The sequence below is a fragment of the Ips typographus genome, linkage group LG1 (assembly GCF_016097725.1).
Source record: "Ips typographus isolate SLU linkage group LG1, UJ_Ityp_2.0, whole genome shotgun sequence".
NCBI lineage: Eukaryota > Metazoa > Arthropoda > Insecta > Coleoptera > Curculionidae > Ips > Ips typographus.
In genome coordinates, this window is record NC_138422.1 from 1,368,997 (window position 1) to 1,391,911 (window position 22,915).

The 22,915-nt window shown below is 35.8% G+C and overlaps 3 protein-coding genes across 4 annotated transcripts; 2 read left to right on the forward strand and 1 right to left on the reverse strand.

The window, feature by feature from the left end:
- The first annotated feature begins 238 nt into the window (after positions 1-238).
- On the forward strand, positions 239-1,010 carry LOC145740177 (pro-resilin-like). Its single transcript, XM_081995539.1, has 2 exons — positions 239-448; positions 694-1,010. The coding sequence occupies exons 1-2, from the start codon at positions 323-325 to the stop codon at positions 919-921; spliced, it is 354 nt and encodes a 117-aa protein (XP_081851665.1). The 5' UTR covers positions 239-322; the 3' UTR covers positions 922-1,010.
- On the reverse strand, positions 998-5,242 carry LOC145740172 (juvenile hormone esterase-like). The gene is made up of 10 exons (XM_081995533.1): positions 5,084-5,242; positions 4,805-5,028; positions 4,624-4,749; positions 3,452-3,614; positions 3,024-3,400; positions 2,800-2,968; positions 2,566-2,744; positions 2,359-2,512; positions 2,167-2,302; positions 998-1,349 (listed from the first exon to the last, which is right to left on the reverse strand). Exons 2-10 carry the CDS (start codon positions 5,024-5,026, stop codon positions 1,163-1,165), a joined length of 1,713 nt encoding a protein of 570 aa, XP_081851659.1. The 5' UTR covers positions 5,027-5,028; positions 5,084-5,242; the 3' UTR covers positions 998-1,162.
- A 2,845-nt stretch (positions 5,243-8,087) lies between these two features.
- LOC145740169 (centrosomal protein of 131 kDa-like) lies at positions 8,088-17,144 on the forward strand. 2 transcript variants are annotated; one of them, XM_081995530.1, is made up of 12 exons: positions 8,088-8,425; positions 11,373-11,492; positions 11,550-11,661; positions 11,723-12,613; positions 12,667-12,955; positions 13,106-13,231; positions 13,283-13,724; positions 13,778-13,995; positions 15,912-16,328; positions 16,379-16,550; positions 16,602-16,744; positions 16,802-17,144. In XM_081995530.1, exons 1-12 carry the CDS (start codon positions 8,306-8,308, stop codon positions 16,932-16,934), a joined length of 3,183 nt encoding a protein of 1,060 aa, XP_081851656.1. In that variant the 5' UTR covers positions 8,088-8,305; the 3' UTR covers positions 16,935-17,144. The 2 variants fall into 2 exon arrangements, with proteins under 2 accessions (XP_081851656.1, XP_081851657.1); XM_081995531.1 differs by lacking the exon at positions 8,088-8,425 and adding an exon at positions 9,558-9,802.
- Positions 17,145-22,915: the final 5,771 nt, after the last annotated feature.

A 22,915-nucleotide genomic window follows, 5' to 3' on the forward strand; every position in this document is an offset into this window, starting at 1 on the left:
TACCCTGACACTTATGTTGTCACCTAGTAAAACAACTGATAGTGCCCTGGCTAGCTGATAAGCTGGCTTTCTCCTTGTTGGGTGATAACACCACCGGGTTATGGTAATGTAATTTTCTTGCGGGGGATCACATTCCGCATCTGGTAAATATGCGTCCTTGGTACTCCTCCCTTTCGTTAATTGTGTTTTTTTTTTCGTGTAAAATGCTATCGCCTATTTAAACTCGTCGCATTTCTATTGTTTCATTCAATTGTTTGGTGCTTATTTAAAGTGATAGTGTGGTGTGTGTTTTACAAACAGAAAAACAACTCTAGTCATCATCATGGCACTGAAGGGATGTTTACTAGTATCGATGGTAATTCTGACGGTGGGAGTTTTTAATTCTAGTGCAGCCCCACAGTTTCCTCAAAGGAGTTTCCAAACTAAACAGGACGAATCACCTCAACCGGTATGTTAATTTTTGTTTGTATGACTTTCGTTTATAATAATGTCTAACCTAAAATAATTTAAAAAACAATGAAATCTGCAATAAATGGATTTTTTAATTTCTTACCATACCATACCATCAGGCATTGGTAAGAAAACCTGAATTGATTATTATACACAGATTGCAACTAAAACACTTTTTTGAATCTTCTTGTCTTATTAATTTTATTTCTGATATAGTTTTTAATTAACATTATTTTCTTTTAGTATGATTTCCAATACAAAGTAGACAGTCCACCCACTAAAACTCTATTCGGCCAGAGTGAATCAGGAGACAGTCAAGGTAGAGTGGTGGGCAGTTACTATGTTCTTCTCCCTGATGGGAGATTGATGAACGTGGAGTATACTGTCGATGGAGAAGCTGGCTACGTCCCCAAGATCACTTTCAGCCCTCCAGGTGCTCAAGGCACTCCCGCGTCCCCCAGGTTAGGTTAAGGTCCATCAGGTTTTTATCGCTGACGTAACTGCCATAAATTATGTGTTTGATTTTATAGGATAAATAAAATAGTAGTGTAAACAAAATATGTATTTGTTTCTGTGTATATACAAAACTACATTTTCGTACAAATCTCTCACTCGTTATAAATATTTTTTTTAGCTTTTTCTGTTATTTGCGCTTAAAATGTTAAGAGTCCATATCCATTGCGATTGTCTGTCATCAGTGCATCTATTCAAACTAATTCGATTTAAGTTTGGCATACTTTTCCAAAGGAAACAGTTTGTCCCATTCTGTGTATCGTTTTTCGTACAATTTCTCCTGGATGGTTAGTTTGTTGCCAATGTCCAGATATTTTTGAGTTTTGACGGTAAACGGTTCCCATTTGACGTTGTCCAGTCGATCATTTGGTGTCGGAATTGGAGTTCTAAAATATTCCAAAACTGTCAGTTTGATCTATAGTTTACTTATAAAAGTGAGCGTTAGGTTCAATGGTATACAGTAAGAGGGATTTTTTTATTACAGTGATGTATCGTACGATATGGATCAATTTTGCAAAGGTATTCCAGGTGAATATGTTTACTTATGCCACAAAATTTAACTTGGTAAAGAAAATCAATCTTCTGAAATCACAAGAAGAATAGGCCTTTCCTGGGCAGACTTGGATTTATCCTTAAATCTAATGGATTTCCTATAAATTTGAAAAGGAGGGTGTTTGATGCCCGCGTTATGCCGGCTTTCACATATGGACTAGAGACAATGGCAATTACCCGCAAATTTGTCAATAAACTGCAAACCACCCAATGAGCAATGGAGAGGGCTATATGATAGGAATCACTCTAAGGGATAGAATCCGCAACGAGGAAATTCACAACTGAAATGGAGATGGGCTGGTGCGCACATAGAGGATTACACACACACTAATTTGACGCCCAAGAGAGACCAAACGGAGCATTGGTAGGCCCCAGAGACGATATCCAGAATGTTGCAGGAAGGAATTGGACCCGGACTGCTAGAAATAGATAGGCGTGGAGGGATTTGGAAGCCTACATCCAGGAATGGATAAATACGGTCTGAGAAGAAGAAGAAAATTTGTGGTACCCTGTATAAGTTCAATTTAACTTAGCATATTTTACCGTTAAACTTCAGATTAACGTTTAACTATAAACCTATGTGACAAGTGACCTTTAGATGGACAGTTTTTTAGATGGACAGTTTTATTCTGAAGATCACCAAAAACTTACCCAAATTTGGCAAAATTAGCCCACAAACTGGTCAGCTTGTTCACTGCCTCCACTTCCTTGAACGAGCCTTCCTTAAACTGGGGAAACAACTTTGAGACGTAGAACAAGTAGATTAAGTCGTCATGATGCACCACACCTGGACATTTAAATGATTCAAATTAATCTTGAACTGTTGGTTTTGAATGTACTTACCATAAGTTTTAGTACCGTTACTATCAGGGGTGTAAAAATGACTGTACCGTCCCTGGTAGCCAAACTTGTAGTAGTAAGTGGTGGCGTTGTTTTTCTCGCTTATCAGTTTCACAGCTCTGTTCACACCGAATCCTACTGTAGAATCGGCGTACAACTGAAAATCCAGATTATTTTTGAAATTTTATTCTAATTTAGTTTAGTTAGTACCTCTCCCAGTTTTGCTAAAAGTGATTTATCCACAGGTTTGTCTTCCAGGTAAACTTTTTTCAGAGTTTTACTGACAGTTTTGGAAAAGTCGGTGTTTCTTTCATAGAGGAAAGAAATGGGGGCGGTGTCTTCCCATTTTTCATTGATTTGCTTCAGCAGAGTTTCGTTGTTAATTACATCTGTAACCAGTTTGGTTAATCATTTAACTTAACAGAAATCACTTAAATGGCTTACTGAAAGCCCTGTGGGCAAACTCATCTGTGGTAATTCCAGTTATAAAGGGTACTTTATGAAAGTCTCCGTTTTGAATTAGAGTTATTGGATGTGCGGTTAGGAATCTGGGTTGACCAAAGTCTTTTTCTATCACTGGAGACCAGATTAATACTGGATCGATTCCAAACTCCTATTTTTTATTTGTTATATAAGTCTGTTGGTGTAAAGTGATTGGATGGTCTTACCGCAAATTTAGGTAGTGACTCTCCCAAATCATTGGCCGGTTTAGTTTTCAAACATTTAACAATATTAGCCCCAGTATCATCCGGACAATTCACGTACTTGGCTTGACGTTTCGCTAATGTCAACAGGTCGTTACCGATTGGCCATTGCGAGGTGGGAGACCCACTCATGGCAATTGCTTTGTGGAACAACCCAGCTGACATGGGGGAGATCATGTGGAGCACCACGCTAATACCGCCTGCGCTGTATCCCAGTATGGTCACGGAATTGGGGTCACCACCAAATCCTTCAATGTTGTGTTTCACCCATTTCAAGGCTTCCACTTGATCCTTCAGACCATTGTTACCTGGTGCCTCTTTCTCGCCCGTCGACAAGAAACCTAATAATTGTCAAATTAGTCAACTGAAATCGTGCTGAAGGGGTCACTAACCTAAGGTGCCCAATCGGTAATTGAAAGTTACCAAAACAATGTCTTGGTCCATAAAATATTGAGGTCCTAACCAGTAACTGGCCGAGCCGCTACTGTAAAATCCTCCAGAGTGTATGTAGAAAATTACTGGTCTTTTTACATTTTTATCGGTGCTGGTAGGGAGCTGAAAACCCAGTTTAAATTAGAAAAGTAATATTATTAGTAATCCTGTTTATGTACCTAAGTGAGTGTAAACCTAGTCCACTAGACAGCAGAAAGTCAATCTAAACATTTTTGCTCCCTTACAAATTTTTGTAACTCGAGATGTTTAACTTTTTTTGTAAATTGTATCATAATTTTGAAAATTCCGTACCTCTGCAATTTTCGGGATTTCAGCGACTATAAAGATCTCAAAATATTCGTCTTGGACTGCTTTTTCATTTCGTGCTAACCCCAACACGATTGAACATATACAGGGTGTTCAAAAAACAAAAAGAATGTCTGCAAGGTTGACAAGTCTGAAGATTTTAAAATTTGTTATAACGTTTTCGACAACAATAGAAAACATTTTTAGTCATTTTGTTTTGATGTAGTAAATACAGTATTTTTTTATTTCCATATACGTAAATTTTATGACAAGCGTGTGTCAAAACATTGTTCCTAACTCTTGTGCAAAGTGTCTTGTCCGCACTAGTCTCTGGTGCCCAGATCCAGCCATCGTGCGTACAAGACTTACTTTGCACACTTGTTAGGGAAACTACTATATTGTCAAATTTAACCAAATTAAAGAATAGTGACAACAAACATGTATTTTTCCGTTTTCAATACAGATTAATATGACTAATGCAAGAAATGTTGGCAACGTCGCTCTAGTGTTTTGTTTCGATTTCGGATCTAAAGATCATCTTTTATATTAATATAATGGTTCAAAAAAAGCTGCTTTTGCTACCAACTGAAGAATTATCTATTTTATCATTTTTTTTAACTCAAGACTACCTTCATATTCTATTATTAAATGTAAGAGGTTTGTTATTGCTTTTTCTTGACCACCAACTGCTGCTGCACCTGTAGACTAAGCATGACATTTTGTAGCAGTGAATAACATTTACGTGAATTTTAGTGTATAAAAAGCTTAAAAGATCAAATAAGTTACTTGGAAAAAGGTAATAAATCTGAAATTTTACGCTACTGACCTTAGTAGAATACACATTCAAGTACAAACAGTCTTCAGAGGTGGGATCGCTTGTTGGCTGAGGACACATAGGTGCATCCGCGGTGGCGTTGTAGATCGCTTGGTGTTTTTCTATTGGGACTGGAGGCTGTATATGTGGCAACACTGTCAATCATAGTTTTTACTAAAATAACTTAACTCACCTGAAATCTTAACTCATTGATAGGCGGTTTAGCATATCGGATTCCCCTGAAGGATTTAATTTGCCTGCCTAATCTCGACTGGATCACCGTACCCTCGTATTTTCCCAATGGGGTGGTCACTACCGGGTTTTCCGCCACTTTGGGGGCGGCATTACTGTCTGGATCGGGGTAGGCTAAGGCTAAGGCCACGAGGGCTGAAGCAACTACAGTTACTCGGTACATTTCTGCAACAAAAAATATTTTTTTAGTACAATTTTGGATTGGATCTTTAGAGCTTACTTTATGGGGTCCAAATCATCTCATACCAGCGGTGGATGAGCACGCACTGACGCCCACAATTTGTTCAATTTGCTCTTATATAACCGTTACCACAGCAAATCCAGGCTGAATGCAAATAATTGTTTAAGTGGATTGAATTTTTATTGAATAATTGTCCAAGAACTCTCCCGAAGCCGCTCCTTGATGCGGTTTTTTTTTAAATAACCTGAACTGGGTTGTACTATTAAACGGGCTATTATCATACAAAAATTATTACTATGAGTGTATTGTTTGCTGATTCAGGGTTTTCCTAACCATTAAAATGTTACGTTGAACTTGCTGCATAGTGTTACTGATGGGCAAGTCAATAATTTAAAATGGTTATCTACTGTTAACATAAACATTTTAATGGGTGAAGTAGTAGTCCGCAGTAAGTGGAGTTTAATGTTAAATGGATAATGTTTTTGAGTACGGCTAGGTAGTATTTTGGTCTTGATATTTTTTAAAAGAAAATGTGTAAAGATTAGAGGGGAAATTTGAAACTATCAGGTGACGTAAACAGTTGTCTGGTAAATAGTTGTTTTATACAGGGTGTCCCATAAGGAATGACAAAATGTCAACAAAAACAGAAATACAGGGGGTCATGAATAACTTGAAGATAGCAAATTTGATTTTCACGCAGTTTTAAACCAGCCAGAGGTCTCCACCTGACAGCTGTAACCCGAATATCTGTTTTCCTATCTTGCCAAAAAAGGTATACCTAGTAAGTATCCCAAAAATAAACGGTTTTCGAGTTTTTTGCAATTAAAATATTGCCCTCAATGCATTCATGAAAAAATTTTTAAAAAATTGGTTGAAATAACTGTGAAAAATGTCTCAACACCATTTTAAGTTGAAATAAATAACTTGCTTTGGTTATTTATTATTTCTTCATACACAAAATGCTTCAGGTAAACATCTGGAGGACCAATTTTCGAACTTGGTGCTGGTCATGATATTTGACTTCTCCGACCAATTCAACGATTCAAAACATTTTTGTTTAAGTAATTTCTCACTTGTAATAAGAAATGATCTAGCTTCCATCCTCCAAGAAGATTACAAATTGCTATCATGTTTGGCACCGAGTAGTGTAATTGCAAATATCTCGTAAACTGTTAATTTTAAGGATGCCAACTAAGTATACCTTTTTTGTTAAAAAAATATTGGAAAACCGATACCAGAAATGAGTTAGAGTGGTTTTAAAGCAAATCACTGTTTTTAGATGGCGACCTCTATAAGCTGACTTAAAACTGAGTAGATAATAAAATTTGGCACCCTCGAACGCCTAATTTTAGCAAGAAACTCCAATTATTTACCATTACTTATGGGACACCCTGTATATGTGTTGCGTCTTTAATTTTTACTTACATTCAAAACGCTCGCTTTAATTACATTGTTATGTCATTCTATTTTGGTTTCATTTTCCACGTATCCATAGGACAACAATGAGAAAGAAGAAGAGAGAACCATGACAAGCAACCAAATCAAATTTTAATAGTTTTTAAGACAATTATTTCAAAAAAATAATAAATAACCGCCCCAAATAAAAACGTAATAATATGTTACGTTTTAATTGTTTTAAAGAAATTTTAATTATTGAAAACATGAATACAATTAAACGTGAAAACCAAACAAAATATTTGAAAATTGTCTTTACCCCCCTGTAATTTTTTTAATTAATAGAAATTTGGGTCTGTTTGAAAAATCATTTTGTAGGCAATTTTCCGATCTATAAAATGCATTCAGTGGTTCTTTGTCAACCCCAATTTACTCGAAAAGAATTACAAAATCCACTACCTACCCTTAGTGGATCCTGTTGCGAGAAAGCAAAATCGCAAACTGCAACACCGCAATTTGCAAAAATTCCGAAAAATCAGGGTTTTGTGCGTATTTATTTATTCATTACAGCTTAACGGGGATTGTGATTGCGACAAACATATACATCATTTCGAGATTCGATAATGTCGCCACAAGATGTGATCTGACATGATATTGACGTTTGACTATTTATGTCGTCATTGGTCTGTGACTTAAGCAGATCACTTTAATGTCTTTTTCACTTCATTCACGTCATTTCTGGTCAGCGCATGACTATAGTTTTGGACGTTAATTTGACGTTTTTATGTTAGCTGGGATGTCGTCATTTTTGCCTCCAGAATCTCTCAAAAACAATGTCGGAATTTTTAGTGTTGATAGAATGTGACTGATCCAGTTGACAATGACAGGTGATTGTCACATTATGTGTACGTTTCTCTTGATAACATTCTTCTCTTGTTTTACGTCCTTCGTCCGTATACAATTAAACAAACTACAATACTTTTACAATAAAAATTGACACGTGACTCACAGCTTTTTAAGAACCGAATCCGAAAACTCGTTGGTACATATTTCAGTTTGTTAAAGTCAACGTTAAAAGAGTCACGTTGATTCGTCGCCGTCATAAAATGCGGAGATTTAAATTTTTAAAAGGTTCGCCGCCGAGGAAGAGGAAATAAATTTAAAAGCAGTTTACAGCTCGTTCGTAAGTGGACGGAAATATTATCCGGGAAATGGAAATTTTATTTGCGGACTTTTATTTCCAGCCTCGCACTCGAGTTACACATAAATTAGGTAACTTTACGTCGGTTTGGAATTTCCCGTATTTATATGCGCGAACATATTTTCCACGTACTACACACCCTCCTGTCTTCTATATAAATCTTGTATACGGAGTGTATTTGATATTAACCAATATTAGCCAAAAAGTTGGTTAAATATTCTGATCATTTTCGTTTTTAGTTTTTCAATTCAACTGGATTAACTTTATTAAGGCTTTGGAAGTTTCCAGCGTTGCCGTCGGCCAAATTAGGCCAGATTAGAAAATTGGCTCTCGAATACGCCACTCAAGATCAAGACGACCCTTTCAATTTAATTTGTCGTAAATTGTGTTCATCTTAAAATAGATTCTCTGTATTATTCCACTGCGAGCATATTACGATTCCACCAGCTACTGCGGCGAGCATCGCCAATTACCTCCCCCATTCACGTGGGTTTGTCAACATTTTTTCAACAATAACATCAATTCGTTACGCAATAGCTTAATGAAAAGCGCCCTCCTGCTAAGTGGCGGTGTTGCCCGGCAACTATACTTGGAAACAAACCAACGTCAACAATCACAACAAACAACTCATTTCGTAAAGTGTTTCTTTGATCTCCCTTTGATTTATGTCCTGTTGTTTTTTTAGTCTATTTCAAAAACGGTATAAGGTCGAGGATTCACTCATTCTTTGTTCTATCATGTCCCAGAACAATAGTCAAGACGATTTGAAGTTGAGCGGCGACAAGGTAAGTTTACTTTGAAAAGACGGTAAATAAATACTTTTTTTTTCAAGCGGTCTAAAATAAGCCTATTGTGTACCTGTACTGCCGGCGTAGAAAGGCTATTTCATATCCTAGGAGGTAAAAAAATTATGTCCAGAACTTGATCCAGACTAAAAGCAGATGAAATTAATGCAACACTTACTTTGCTTTGATTGGCTTGTCAGTCTTGGCTCTGCAATACAATCCTTTCACGTTCTTATTCTGAAATACAGTTTTCCTGAAGGTGTCAGGGCTAAATTTGTGATCAAATTCAAAATCAACAAACGGACTGACACAAAAAGACAAAAACTGATTGACACACACAACACGGCTAATACGATAACAACACGAAGCTATTTCCAAAGTTGTCTAACAGAGGGCGTATCATGGCTGTCTAGCGTCATCTGTCGATTACGGACGGTTACGCGCTCCGAATTTACACGGAACGCGGTTCTTGAAATTAGGCTTTAAATGTTATCGGCTATTTGCTCTGGTTTTCTGGCTTCAAATCTTCGTTGTTCTATGAGAATGATATTTTTTCAGTAACCGTTATATATGTAGAACTACCAGTCCGAATTAATTGGTTAACCTGGCTAGGAAACGATACACATCCTATGTTTACCTTATTACGCTTTCATTGTGTCATCTGTCAAAAATCGTGATGTCCATGGCACACCAGGGTTGTCAACTTAGGGTTTTAAACCCTAGATTTAGGGATAAATTTGGAGTCTAGGGGCAAATCTAGGGTTCATCATGTTTTAGGGTTTTTTTTAGGGTCTTTTATTTTTGCTTTAATCTAAAATATACCATGGCATAAACATAAACCTTCTTAAAACGATTATAATCTGTGGACACTAATCGTTCACCTCCGAAACCACATCAAAGTAATGCATGATTGAACACCCGTTAGCTTGACATTATTGTAGGCGCGTTCCTAAATTTACCTCACAGATCAGCCCGAGCACTACAAATGAGTCAAATAACTACTGTCATTAACGTCACAATCTCCTATCTAGGGTTTTCTAGGGTTATTTGAAAATATTTTAGGGTACTAGAATTTCTGGAGTTGGCAACCCTGTGGCACACTAATTCAAAATTCAAACACCTTGTAGTAATACTACTAATTGCGGTGTTGTATTGTCAAATAAAGTTTCAGTGAAGCCGTAAAACGACCTAAATCGCCGAAATGAGTGATAGTGATAAAATAAGTTGTATACCACCTGCTTTAGCAGCAATAGCGTCAAATACGCTAAATAATTTGATTCCTGGCAGGTCAATAAATTCACCACTTGGGCCAAAGAACACCAAGCGGTCAATTTTACCGAAAATGTTGTATTGGCCTATTTTGCCGATTTAAGTAAGGTAAGTGAAGAGTTCGACAATGTGGGCGCAATATTCTATGCTTAAAGCTGAGCTAAATATTAAAGACAGTATAAATATTCTATCGTAAAAAGGTGCAAGCATTTTTAAAGCGAAAAAGTGAAAACTATGCAGCTAAAAAGTCTAAAACTTTCACCAAGAACCAAGTAGACACTTTTTTAACAGAAGCACCTGACAAAAAGTAGGTATTTAGCCATGAAGGTAAGATCCAAAACAAAATTGAATTTATGATTTTTTTTAATACCTATATTCAACATTTTTAGGTTGTTTTAATATACGACATATCAGGGGCATGTCGATGTAATAAACTGGTAAACTTGAGAATTCAAGATATTGAATACATGGAAAAATTAACATTTACAATTGTTGGAGAATTTTACATAAATATTTGTAAAAAATACTTGTCTCTTGGTCCAGATGTTAATGATACAGATCGTTTTTTCATTAAATATCAAAATGGAGTTTGCCACAGAGTTGTAATGGTTATTCACAAAATCTCAAGTATTTCCAAGGAAATAGCGTTGTTTTTGAAATTGGCTGATGTCAAAGAATATACTAGTCACTGCCTTCGCCGAACCTCTGCAACTCTTCTTGTAGATAATGGTGGAGACATTTGCTCATTGAAAAGACACGGTGGTTGGAGGTCTACAACTGTAGCAGAAGGCTACATTGACGATTCTTTAAGAAATAAAAATGACACAGCAATGAAAATTCTGTATGTAAATGATTATAATTTAATACCAAGGGAGAACAATACCACAGATGATATCAGAGAACCAGTAATTTCAAAAAACCCACAACAACAACCTACTTTAAATGTACACCATGAAGTAAAGAGGCAGGAATTTCATTTATGGCAGAATTGTAAATTTGAAAATTGCTCATTTAAACTGAACCGTCATAGTTCGAATATCGACAAAGAAAATGTGTAGATTATTAGTAACATTTTTCTATTAATTGATATTTTAATTTATGTTAATTGTGTTGTGAATATAAAAAGTTTGTAATGCAAGGAATAAAGCAAACAAACATGAAAAATCAGTTTGCAGCCTAATGTGACAGTAATTGCACAATTCTGTGATTGGTCAAGAAAACGCAGCAAGCTGAACTTTTTTTGACCAATCCCAAATTACCCACTGTGATAGTAAAGTTGACAGACACATCAAACCTTCCAATCACGAACATAAAAAGTGACAAATACCTAATCCAAAATACTGCAAAAAGGTACAATTTTTTTTGCAAAATTACGTAAAAAGTTATGAATTTTGCTTTAGGTAAAAGAGTCTTGTATAGTGTTTCATAAAAGCAAAAAATGTTGTCTTGTTTGGTCAATTTCTTGTCTTCTCTTGCAAAAAGAAGACAAAGATTTTTCTTGAAAAATTCAATTCGATACAGCAATTGCCGTTATGGCTTCCTGTCATTTTGCAGGTTCAGGATTTAAAATTTTGATTATCACATTCGTCACTAAACTGGATTAACAAAATAACCTTTACATTAACGCCATTTTTGTTTAATCTTGCAAACTCAGAAACTTAATCTGCAAATTTTCCAGATTAATTTAGAACGAAGACCATTGAACAAACTGACTACAGCCAGTGCGAAAAGTGAAGCATTTCTTAATAAATGTTACTCGAGGCCAGTCTCTGCCCTACCAACTTTGAATTTTGACAAGGTAAATCGTTGTGACAATTTAGATGGTTGAGTCGTGCCAATATGTGCTATTTGACAGATGGATGATTCTGACAATCGAAGTGACAGACCATTTTCGGCCGGTTACCAGCCGAAAAAGTTTCATTACTTGAGTAAAAATTACAATGAAAGTAGTTTGGAAAGCTTGGATGGTAATGCAAAAATATTTCCATTTTATGACTTCACAAAAATTACAGAATTTTTGCTTTACAGAAGACATCCTACCTTCTTCCAGCTTGTTCAAGAATCTCTATTCGGAAAAAATAAAAAATTGGTCACATGGCAACACAGCTAATAGTGAATGCAGCTCTGATTTTCCGGAACAAAGCAAGGAAAACACCTGCGAGGATAGCAGTTGTTTATCGTCTGAAGACACACCTCAAGTTGCCAAAACTACAATTTTCTCTGAAGATCCCAACACCTCACCACCAGTGGATTCCACTAAATCCGGCAACAATGTTGCTAGTGATAGTAAAAATTTGGATGCCATTCATGCCTACTTTGATATAAAGTACGACTCAGTTCTGAGACAATCTACCACACCTGAAAATGTCACTAATAAAGCCACACAGCAATTACTGAACCAAACTGATACGAATTTTACCGATAACACCAAAATTCTGGACCAGTGGACGAAGAAAGACGAATTCACCAATCTCCATGACCTGGAAAAGTTGTTCAAAGATGACACAGATAAAAAGTTTGACAAGTTCTTCGAACTGGACTTGCAAAAGTTGGATCAGCCCAAAAGCAAACCTTCTGGTTGTGTCAAACCCAAGTCTATTGGCGCTAAGAAGAAGGTGCCTCACGTAAAACTGGTAGACACCGTAAAGCCCAAATTCGAAGCCAAGAAGGTTAAAGGTGGTCAGGACTGCCCAGAAGCACCGAGAAAATCACCTGAAATTGAATCCTGGATTGCCAGAGGTGATTCGGGTAAAAAGCCAAACTATCTGGATTTTCTGAGCGAAATTGAAGAGTTTAGCAACACTGGTGATGGCAGTAAAGAGTCCAAGATGGAAGTTGACGAGAAAGTAAGCACGGCAGGAAGTCTAGATGATATCGTTTCCATCCTGGAAACTTTGGAAAATGAAGACAAAAAGTCGCGTAAGTGTTTTTTTGGTCAGATTGTTGTGTCATTCTGACGTTCTTCAATACAGACATGAAGATAGCATCGGTGAAAAATCTGGTGGATCACACTTTAAATCAGTACGCCAGCGAAGAGGAAACACCAAAACGAGAGGAACAGAAGAAGGGCAAAGATTCCAACGATCGATGTGTCACATTCTCACCGGTCGTTTCGCAAAGAAACTATCCGGGAAGCGAAAGTCCTGTAAGTTCTTTCAGCAACGACCACGCCATTTACCAGGAAGAGTTGAAGCTGGACTATATGGAAACGCTTAACAAGCCTAGCCAAACTGTTATTGGCAATGATGGACATAATTACAAGTTGGTATTAAACTGTACCAGTTAAAAGTTGGTATTTCCGACTGTCAAAAGTATAAAGGTTTACATGTGCAGTATTTGCGTAAATCTACTGTCCATCTAAAACTGTACAATGATGAGTTCATCATTGTTCATAAACTATACTAATTTCAGTGAACTGCTGTCATTTCTGGACGAAATGGACCGGAACAGTTCTAAATCCATAAAACTGGTCAAAGAACCACCAGCGTTGGCTGCCAACTTGGATTCCACTTCCATCAACTTGGATACCGTTCCCAGGTATTTTAACCGACACCTGCGGTTAACATTTATCTAAACCTTCCAGTGTAGATTAGATGACTTGGAAAGTTTAACCAAACCCGATTTGGCTAGGCAACTGATAGACTTGACCCTACGACTCAAAGACAAGTCCTCCTCGATCACGCTTCTCCAAAGCGAACTGTCTAGCTTGAGGGACCAAGTCATGAAACAGAACAAACAAACTGAAACTTTGGTGAAGCAAAAGCTGAAACTCCAAAAGGACGAGTACGAAGGTGTGGTGAAGCGACATCAGAAGTTCATCGATCAACTGATCGCCGATAAAAGAGCCTTGAATCAGCAATGCGAAGGACTGATCCAGGAAATGAAGGTGATGGAGGACCGTTACACCACCAACGCCAAAGCGCAGGAGCACAAGCATCAGGTGGAGATCAAGAAGCTGAAAGAGATGCAAGCTGCAGGCGAGAAAATTAGACGGGAAAGGTGGATCGAGGGAAAAACCCAGAAAATTAAGGTTTGAGGAAATGTTTTTAAGTTGGTGGTAGGGGTAATTAGATAATTCTGCAGGAGTTGACGGTCAAGAGTATTGAACCGGAGATTCAGAGCATGGAGAAGCGGCAGCAACAAGAGTTGGCGGATTTGAGGATGCTGCACAAGCGCGAAATTGAGGATCTTGAGTTGAAGGCCGCAAGGCGGTCACAGCAGCAATGCGAGACTTTGAGGCAGCAACTGGTTGAGGAAAGAGAGAAAGCGCTAGCTCATGAGAGAGAGGTGATGCGAGTCAGGTTTGTCATTTTGATACTAGACAAAGTTATGATAATTTTCTGTTTCTTCTTGTTTTCATCTACTATCTTTTTCCTTAATTCACATTTGTCTACTTGTCCTTCTTCCGAACATAATAACGTTGAAATTTGATATTTTTTTAAAATTTGTATTTTTTCATCTTTGCTTTTTTATCTTGTTAACCAAAAAAAATTGTAATAAATTCGGCACAAAGCATTATAGATCTTCCTTTTGTTTTCTCTTTGCTTTTGTTTGATTTTTCTATATACAGGGTGGTCCAGTTTTAAGTGTCAATAATTCACCATTTGATAGCTAATCAAAAAATAAGTTGACTTGCATTATGCCATTTTTCTGAAAAACGTTTCCTAAGGAAGATACAGTCCTCCAAATTTCCATTTAAAAAATCGTTTTATAGTTTAAAACTGAACATTCAAGACTTGTGAAAGTCCAAATTTGTACTGAATAATCTAAAAACTTTTTTACTACTAGGAATGGTCTTATGATTCGCTTTCTCAGACTGCCATCCTGGTTGAGTGACTGAAACTGGCATTCAAGAACTAAAAAAGTCCGGAAATCAAGACAAAGATTGTATTGTGCATGAAACTCATTTTTTACTACTAAAAATAATATAAAAGTTGACTTTTAATGCTAGAGAGAGTCTTAAACTCAATTTTTCAGTCTTAAAAAGCATTAAAAACAGTCTGAATTTCTTAGAGATGCTACAATTTATTGCACCTATGAGTGTAGAATTCAATTTAATAGTGAAGAAGCTTGAAATAACATTTTCAAGACTATGGCCAGTGGACACACTGGCTTTTAGGCCTGATAAGTCAAAAACTCTGTAAAGATAGTCTTGAAACTCGATTTGAGGCACTGAAAACAGCCTTAAAACACTAAAAACAGTCTAGTTTATTAAGAAATACCCGAATTTTTAGCACTTAGGTGTCTAGAAGTCGATTTAATAGTAACAAAGCTTGGAATGCTATTTTAAGTCTATGGAGAATGTAAAAATTGTTTTTTAAGTTTGCTATGTCAATAACTTGGTGAAGATAGTCTTGAAACTCGATTTTCCAAGCTGAAAGCAGTTTTTAAGCACTAAAAATAGTCCAGAATTCGAAGAAAATGAAAAGCAAAGTAAAAAGCACGAAAAGTTGGTTTTCAAGACAATTTTCATGAATCTAATGTCAATGTCCTGCATCTAAGAGTATTTTCAAGACTAAAATATTGAAATTTGTCTTCAAATTATGAAAACTTACTTCAAATGCAAATTTTAAGCTTCTGATGTCACTTTTTATTAGTTCAGTCACATTTTGGGGTTCAAGTCAATTTTTAAGGTTTAAATGTATGCATTTGTTGTAACAAATTCTTGAAAAAGTAGTTTTTATGTCTACAAGTCAATTTTCAGTATTAAAGTCTCTCGATTTGCATGAAAACTGATAACAAACACAATTTTTAAGCTTCTGAAATTTTTATCTTTTCTAAGTTAATTTTTAAAACTAAAGTCTTTCAGTTTATCTGGAAACTATGAAAACTGGCTACAATAATATTTTTTAAATTTCTTAAGTGAAAAGTTCCGTTTCCAAGACGTTGGGTTAGGTTAGTTTTGGGTCTTTGACTGTAATAACGTGTAATAAAGTGCTTGTTCCAAATTTGATCGATTTTGCTCCAACGGTCTGACAGTTATGACAAAAAAAAACGATTTTTTAAACACAAATTTGAAGGACTGTATTTTCCTTAAGAAGCACTTTTCAGAAAAATGACATAATGAATGTCAACTTATTTTTTAATTGGCTATGGATTGGTGAAGTGTTTTCTTATTTATTCATCATCATCTAAATATGCATTCATAACATATGTTACTTGGACTATAATCAAATAATTATTGACAAATAAATAAACTAAAAACTTCAATTTATAGATATGAAAGCCTTGTGGAATCAGAAGAGAAATCGTATCAAGAGCAACGGAGACGACTGCAAGCCGACCACGCTGCTCGTATTAAAGAGTGCGAAGACCGAGAAGCACAGGCCGTGCTAGACAAGGACAGAGCGATAAAGCAGGCGCAGCAGGAGCTCGAAGACCGGCTGCAAGTAATACTGCGCCGGCACGCCAACGAGCTGCGATTGGTAAAGGAGGCTGCGCAGATGGAGCTGGAGACGTGGCAGGCAAACTTCAAGAAGCAGCAAATGGCCGAGCTGCTGGAAAAGGAGGGGGCGATTCGAGAACAGTGCAGACGGGAGCGAGACAAGGAAATCGAGAGCGTTATCGAAAGGTTGGAGAACGAAGCCAGTGAGAATAAAAGTCAGATGGAACTGAGCACTGAGAATCGGATTAGGTTAGTTTGGTTTTTGCTGTGAATGTCTTAGATTATAACTTAATGGAAAGGCGTTTGAGGGAAAAATACGACAAAGAGATCAAAGACTTGGAGAGTGCGGAGAAGGACTCCAAAGCCAAATTCATGGAGGTTAAAACAATTCTGCTAGAAAGGGAAGAAGAGATTTTGGGCCTCAAATCCAACTTAAAGCAACTAGAATCCCAACTGACCGATTATCAACAGGTTTAGTGGTTATTCCAGTCTGAAAGCACTAAAATATTCTCTGATTTGCAGCTCAGCGAAAACCTAACCAAAGAACGTAAAGATCTGAAGGAAGTGTTACGAAAAGAGATGAACGACGAAGTCCGCAATTTGGAGAAGGAAATTGCTCGCCTGAAAAACAACAGAGAGAAAGAAATACAGCAGTTGTACTCCAGGTACGCAATTCTAAAAAGAATTGAACCGTATGTACCCATCTGCTTGATATTTTACAGGATTAAAGTGTCAGTAGCCAGAAAAGACGAAATTCTGAACGAGCTGCAAATCGAACATAAGGCCTTACAGGAAAAGTGCATTTACTTGGAGAACATGCTGGAACAGCAAAGGAAGGAATATTTAATAAAGTGAAACGAAAGATGACAAGTTAATAGGGATGTCTTAAATCCCGAACGGTGATTTAAACAGGAAGTTTCCAGTTTCCCGGAGTTTTATTAAGGTGTGTACGTCGGAAGTTTTCTCGTTATTTTCCATAGAAACTCCCATTACACATTTTCACTTTTTATATTAAATGTCCGTTTGTATTTTGTGTGACTCGTAATAAAGTAGCAGACACTGAAATTCCATTTAAGGTCAACTTAAGTATTGTTCAGACTGTTATACTTTCAACATAATCTGTTCACATTCGAATCTTCACTTAGCTTAAGTTGTCCTTAAAACCGAGATAAATGTGTCGGGAAAACTGGCATTAGATCACTTTTATTATTTACAAAAGGTTATACAGGGTGTGTGGTTTCGCAATTTGGTGTTTGCAATTTGTTGTCAAGTTTCGTATGTTTCTATAATTTTTGTCTAGTTTCTCTCAAAGAAAAAACAATTTAAAGTTGCGTGAAAGTAACTATTATAGACAATACGAAATTAGCATCAAAATTATCTGATTATCTGGGGATTTGATTGAAACGAGAACTTTGCGGTGGTACAGTGGTGGCTAGGAGGATCCGATGTGGTTTAACTTCGAAACAACTTTTAAATTCCACCCCCCCGGTTCAATTTGCAGCCATATCAGAACTAATTCGAACAATTATTTCCGCTTGCCGAGATAACGGCTGCAAACAACGCTGCATTGATCTTCGATTAATTACTTTGCCATCACGTCGCGAAAGTTTCCACAAAACGATCCCGAAATTCCACTCGATGGTTTTTCCTTAAATTACTCAACCAGTAACGCTGGCAAAGCAGCAGGAGTCGCTCTAAAACAAATAGTAAACGAAATTTATTTCGTCGGAAATGTAAATACGGGGACCGGTATAAACGCCCAGTCCGGACAAAATCAAACAGGTTAGCTTGAAGCTAACGCTTTTGCTTGTTTATGGACTCTCCGAACCGCAAATTTACCTTTTCACAGCCAATTTATTGCTTTTAGTTGACACCTTTCAAACAGAATTACCTGATCATATGTCACACAACGTAAAAATTGCAACTATTGTTGATTTTGAGTGAAAAGAGATCAAAAGTGATCCAAAACAAGAAAAATTATTTTCACAGTTTCTAGAACCGTCTAATTTTTTTCCAAATGCCTATAAAGCAGTCTAGAATTTTCAATATGTTCATTCATCTATAGAAACTCCAAAAGCATCCAAAACAGTGTCTAGAAGCTTCCAAATGCTCTTGAACGAGTATAAAAGCTTCCAAACGTTTTTCGAATAGTCTATAAAGGATTCCAAATGCTTTTCAATTAGCCTGGAAGCTTTTAGAAGATTTCAAAACAGTCTAGAGCAGTTTAGTTAGAATTTTTAATATAGTCTTTGAAATGTCCTAAAACTTTCTAAATGCTCCTGAAGTAGTCTAAAAAGATTTCAGAAGCTTAAAAATCTTATAGAAACTGCAAATACTGATACAGCTTAGATGCTTTCAAAAGCTTTTAGTTTAGTTGACACTTTTCAAACAGAATTACGTGATCTTATGCTACACAGCGTAGAAATTGCAACTATAATGCCAAATTGTATGTTTTGAGTGAAAAGAGATCAAAAGTGATCCAAAAATGAACAATGTTTAAAGAGCAGTTTAACAGTTTCTAGAACTGAGTAATTTTTTCCCAAATGCCTATATAAAGCAGTCCAGATTTTCAATATGCCCATTGAACTGTCCCAAAATCTTCCAAATGCTCTTGAAGTAGTCTAAAAAAAAATTCAAAACACTATAGAAACTCCAAAAGTATCCAAAACAGTGTCTAGAAGCTTCCAAATGCTCTTGAACGAGCAGAATAGTCAATAAAGGATTTCAAATGCTTTTCAATCAGTCTGGAAGCTTTTAGAAGATTTCAAAACTGTCTAAAAGCTTCCGTGTAATTTTAGAGCAGTTTAGATGCTCTTTGAAATGTTCTAAAACTTTCTCGTGAAGTAGTCTAAGATTTCAGAAGCTTCCAAAACATTATAGAAACTCCAAAAAGTCCAAAACCGTGTCTACAAATTTCCAAATGCTCTTAAAGCACCATAGAAGGTGCCAAAGGTGTTTGGAATAGTCTAAAAGCTTCCAAATGCCCTTCGATTAGTCTAGAAGCTTTCAGAAGCTTACAAAACCCTATAGAAGCTGCAAATACTTCCATATGCTACTGAAACAGCTTAGACGATTTCAAGTCAATCATCAATCAAATCAAAGAATTACGTGATCATATGTCACACAACGTAGAAATTGCAACTATAATGCAAAATTGTATGTTTTGAGTAAAAAGAGATCAAAAGTGATCCAAAAATTAAAAATGTTTAATCGTATAATTCTAGAGCAGTTTAACAGTTTCTAGAATCGTGTAATTTTTTCCCAAATGCCTATAAAGCAGTCCAGAATTTTCAATATGCTTATTGAACTGTCCCAAAATCTTCCAAATGCTCCAAAAGCATCCCAAACAACTCCAAAAGCATCCAAAACAGTGTCTAGAAGCTTCCAAATGCTCTTGAACGAGCAGAATAGTCTATAAAGGATTCCAAATGCTTTTCAATTAGTCTGGAAGCTTTTAAAAGATTTCAAAACAGTCTAAAAGCTTCCGTATAATTTTAGAGCAGTTTAGAATCTTTAATATGCTCTTTGAAATATTTTAAAACTTTCTAAATGCTCCTGAAGTAGTCTAAGGTTTCAGAATCTTCTTAAAATATTATAGAAACTCCAAAAACTCCAAAATAGTGTCTACAAGCTTCCAAATGCTCTTGAAGCAGCATAGAAGGTTCTAAAGGTGTATGGAATAGTCTAAAAGCTTCCAAACGCCCTTCAATTAGTCTAGAAGCTTACAAAACTTTATAGAATCTCCAAATACTTCCATATGTTACTGAAACAGCTTAGATGCTTTTAAAAGCTTTCAGAACAGCATTAACAGCTTGTTATTGCAAACTATGGTACCTACAACAAAGTTAGTTAAATTAAAAATTAAGTTAAACACAAATAGAACTTGAAGAATAGTAATCTGTATTATCAAAAGATAACATCGACTGAAGACACATTAAGATTGATCGAGTTGATCCAGTATACGAAAACGTCGGATTAAATTAGGTTTGATTTGGCGATTAAGGATTTTATCCCTCCTGGATTTATGTAACTTAAACGGGAATAAAATAGGAGAGCGCCATAAAACAGGGAATGCCAAACATTAAAGCACTGCGTGGTCGAAATTTATTATCCGACATTTATAGTCCTTAAATTGTTCCGTGTTTTGGCGATAATTCTTTTGAAAAACTTTTAAGGGTAAAGCTTAATGCAAAAAAAAATTAAAATTTTGGACCCTCAATGCGGATTATATTACTCTCTGCCGGCGTTGTTGTCAAGTTTGCGCACTTTTATTGTGAATTATCACCGTACATTAACGTTCCTATGTTGGTGGAATTAAATTTATATCCGGTTTATAATTATTGCGGTTCGTACGCAAATCAAATGCCCGTAATATAGGTAATTTATGACAATTAGGACCTCGTTTACACGCTATAGTAGTAGGACCGTAGATTCACTTTGCTGCTGATTTATTAATTAATTCTGCTCATTAAATACTCGAAAATAGTTAGTAGTAAAAATGTTACAACGGATTAATTGTATATTATAATCATATTCAAATACCGGTTATGGTAAGCTGCAGAAACAAAATTTTAACGTGAATTACTAAAAAATGTACTTAATTCTTGTAATTTACTACAGACCATCATTACTTTAACGAAATACAAAATTAAAACGTCTTTAGTTGTAATTTGTCGTTCTCCCGATTATTCTCGCTCGGTGGAGACTGGTTCCTCCACTCATCCCTCTCTGAAATTAATTAATTTTTGGAGTGGTCCAAAGTGTGATTTATTAGTTTTTGCGGCGTTCAAAGCGACACAATTATCTTTATTGCCAAAGTTGGAGAGAGAGCTGTATCGGAAGCCCGGGCAAGGACCGAGAATAGCGTTATCACTTTTTCTCCAACAAGATAATGGAAACTTCCATTCGGCCTGTAAGTTTTTAGCTCTCTTAGTTAAGCGATAACAGGCATAATTTACTAGGGCCGATCTAATCAAGCATTTTTCCTGATTTACCATACTCTTCCTTCCACTTTTCCCTCCCTCAAAGTATGTACCTCGTTAGACAGCCGAAACTAATTTAGCCAGCCAATTAAAGCGACATCAACGAAAGTTTGGAGTCGATCATTATTTCGCGAACTTAATTAAAGTTTGAATGGTCTTTGCGATGAGTTACTGATACCTCCCGATGAATTAGGTTTAGTATAAAGAAGTCAATCAACATTGATTTTTAAATATTTTAAAAAATTTAAAAGAGCCAATATTGACTGCTTATTTAAGAATAATCAATTTCCTGGTGGTTGTTTGTTTTATGTTGGATTATTTTGGTTATATTATTACATTAACATTATTATTACAGTCTGGATTAAAAAGTACTAAAATCGTGAAAAAAGCGCTTAAAATGCTTATTTTCCTCAAAAGAGCATAAAAATCTAAGCATTCTTTCAGAAATGCAAATTTTCTCCCTTTTTTGGAAGTCGTTCTAGAATTGAAGCTTTTAAACTGCTTTAGTTTGGAAATTTTCGATTTTTTTTTAACTACATAGACGGTTCTAAAATTTTTTGGAAAATTTAGACTGTTTTGAATTTTTTTGGAAGCTTCAAGACTAGTTGAAGAGCATTTTTTAGACTGTTCTAAAAGCTTCTAGACAGTTTTAACTGCATTTTAGAAGCATTTTTTAGTTTCTAGTATTTTGAAATCTTTTTAAATTAAGGGAATTGAAGATTCTGAACTGCTTTTAAGACATTTGAAACCTTATAGACGATTCTAAAAGCTTTTAAACTGCTCTAAAAGCATAAGGAAGATTTTAGACTGTTTTGGAAATTTTCGATTTTTTTTTAACTACTTGAGGAGCATTTCGAAGGTTTTGGAATGATTTAGAGGCATATGGCAACTCTTAGACGGTTCTAAAATTTTTTGGAAAATTTAGACTGTTTTGAAATTTTTTGGAAGCTTCTAGAGTAGTTGAAGAGCATTTGGAATCTTTTAGACTGTTTTAAAAGCTTTCAAAAGCTTCTAGACAGTTTTAACTGCATTCTAGAAGCATTTTTTAGTTTCTGGTATTTTGAAATCTTTTTAAATTAGGAGCATTGAAGATTCTGGACTGCTTTTAAGACATTTGAAACCTTATAGACGATTCTAAAAGCTTTTAAACTGCTCTAAAAGCATACGGAAGATTTTAGACTGTTTTGGAAATTTTCGATTTTTTTAACTACTTGAGGAGCATTTCGAAGGTTTTGGAATGATTTAGAGGCATAGAATTTTTTGGAAAATTTAGACTGTTTTGAATTTTTTTGGAAGCTTCAAGACTAGTTGAAGAGCATTTGGAATTTTTTAGACTGTTCTAAAAGCTTTTGAAAGCTTCTAGACAGTTTTGACTGCTTTAGAAGCATTTTGGAGTTTCTGTGGTATTTTGAGATCTTTTAAAATTAAGAGCATTGAAGATTCTGAACTGATTTTAAGACATTTGAAACCTTATAGACGGTTCTAAAAGCTTTTAAACTACTCTAAAAGCATACGGAAACTTTTAGACTGTCTTGAAATTATTTGAGTGCTTCTAAACTAGATTTGCATTCTAAACTAGAAGAGCATTTGGAAGCATTTTGGAGTTATTTCTGTCGTATTTTGAAATCTTTTTAGACTAAGTGAGTTTAAAAAGCATTGAAGGTTTTGGACTGCTTTTAAAGCATTTGAAAATGTATGGACTGTTCTAGAAACTTATGGAAACTTTTAGACTGCTTTGAAATTTGTTGAATATGTTTCTAGACTAGGTGAAAATTATTTGGAAGCCTTTAGAGCGTTCTAAAAGCTTCTAGACTGTTTTGGAAGGCTTTCGACTGCTCAAGAAGCATTTTGGAG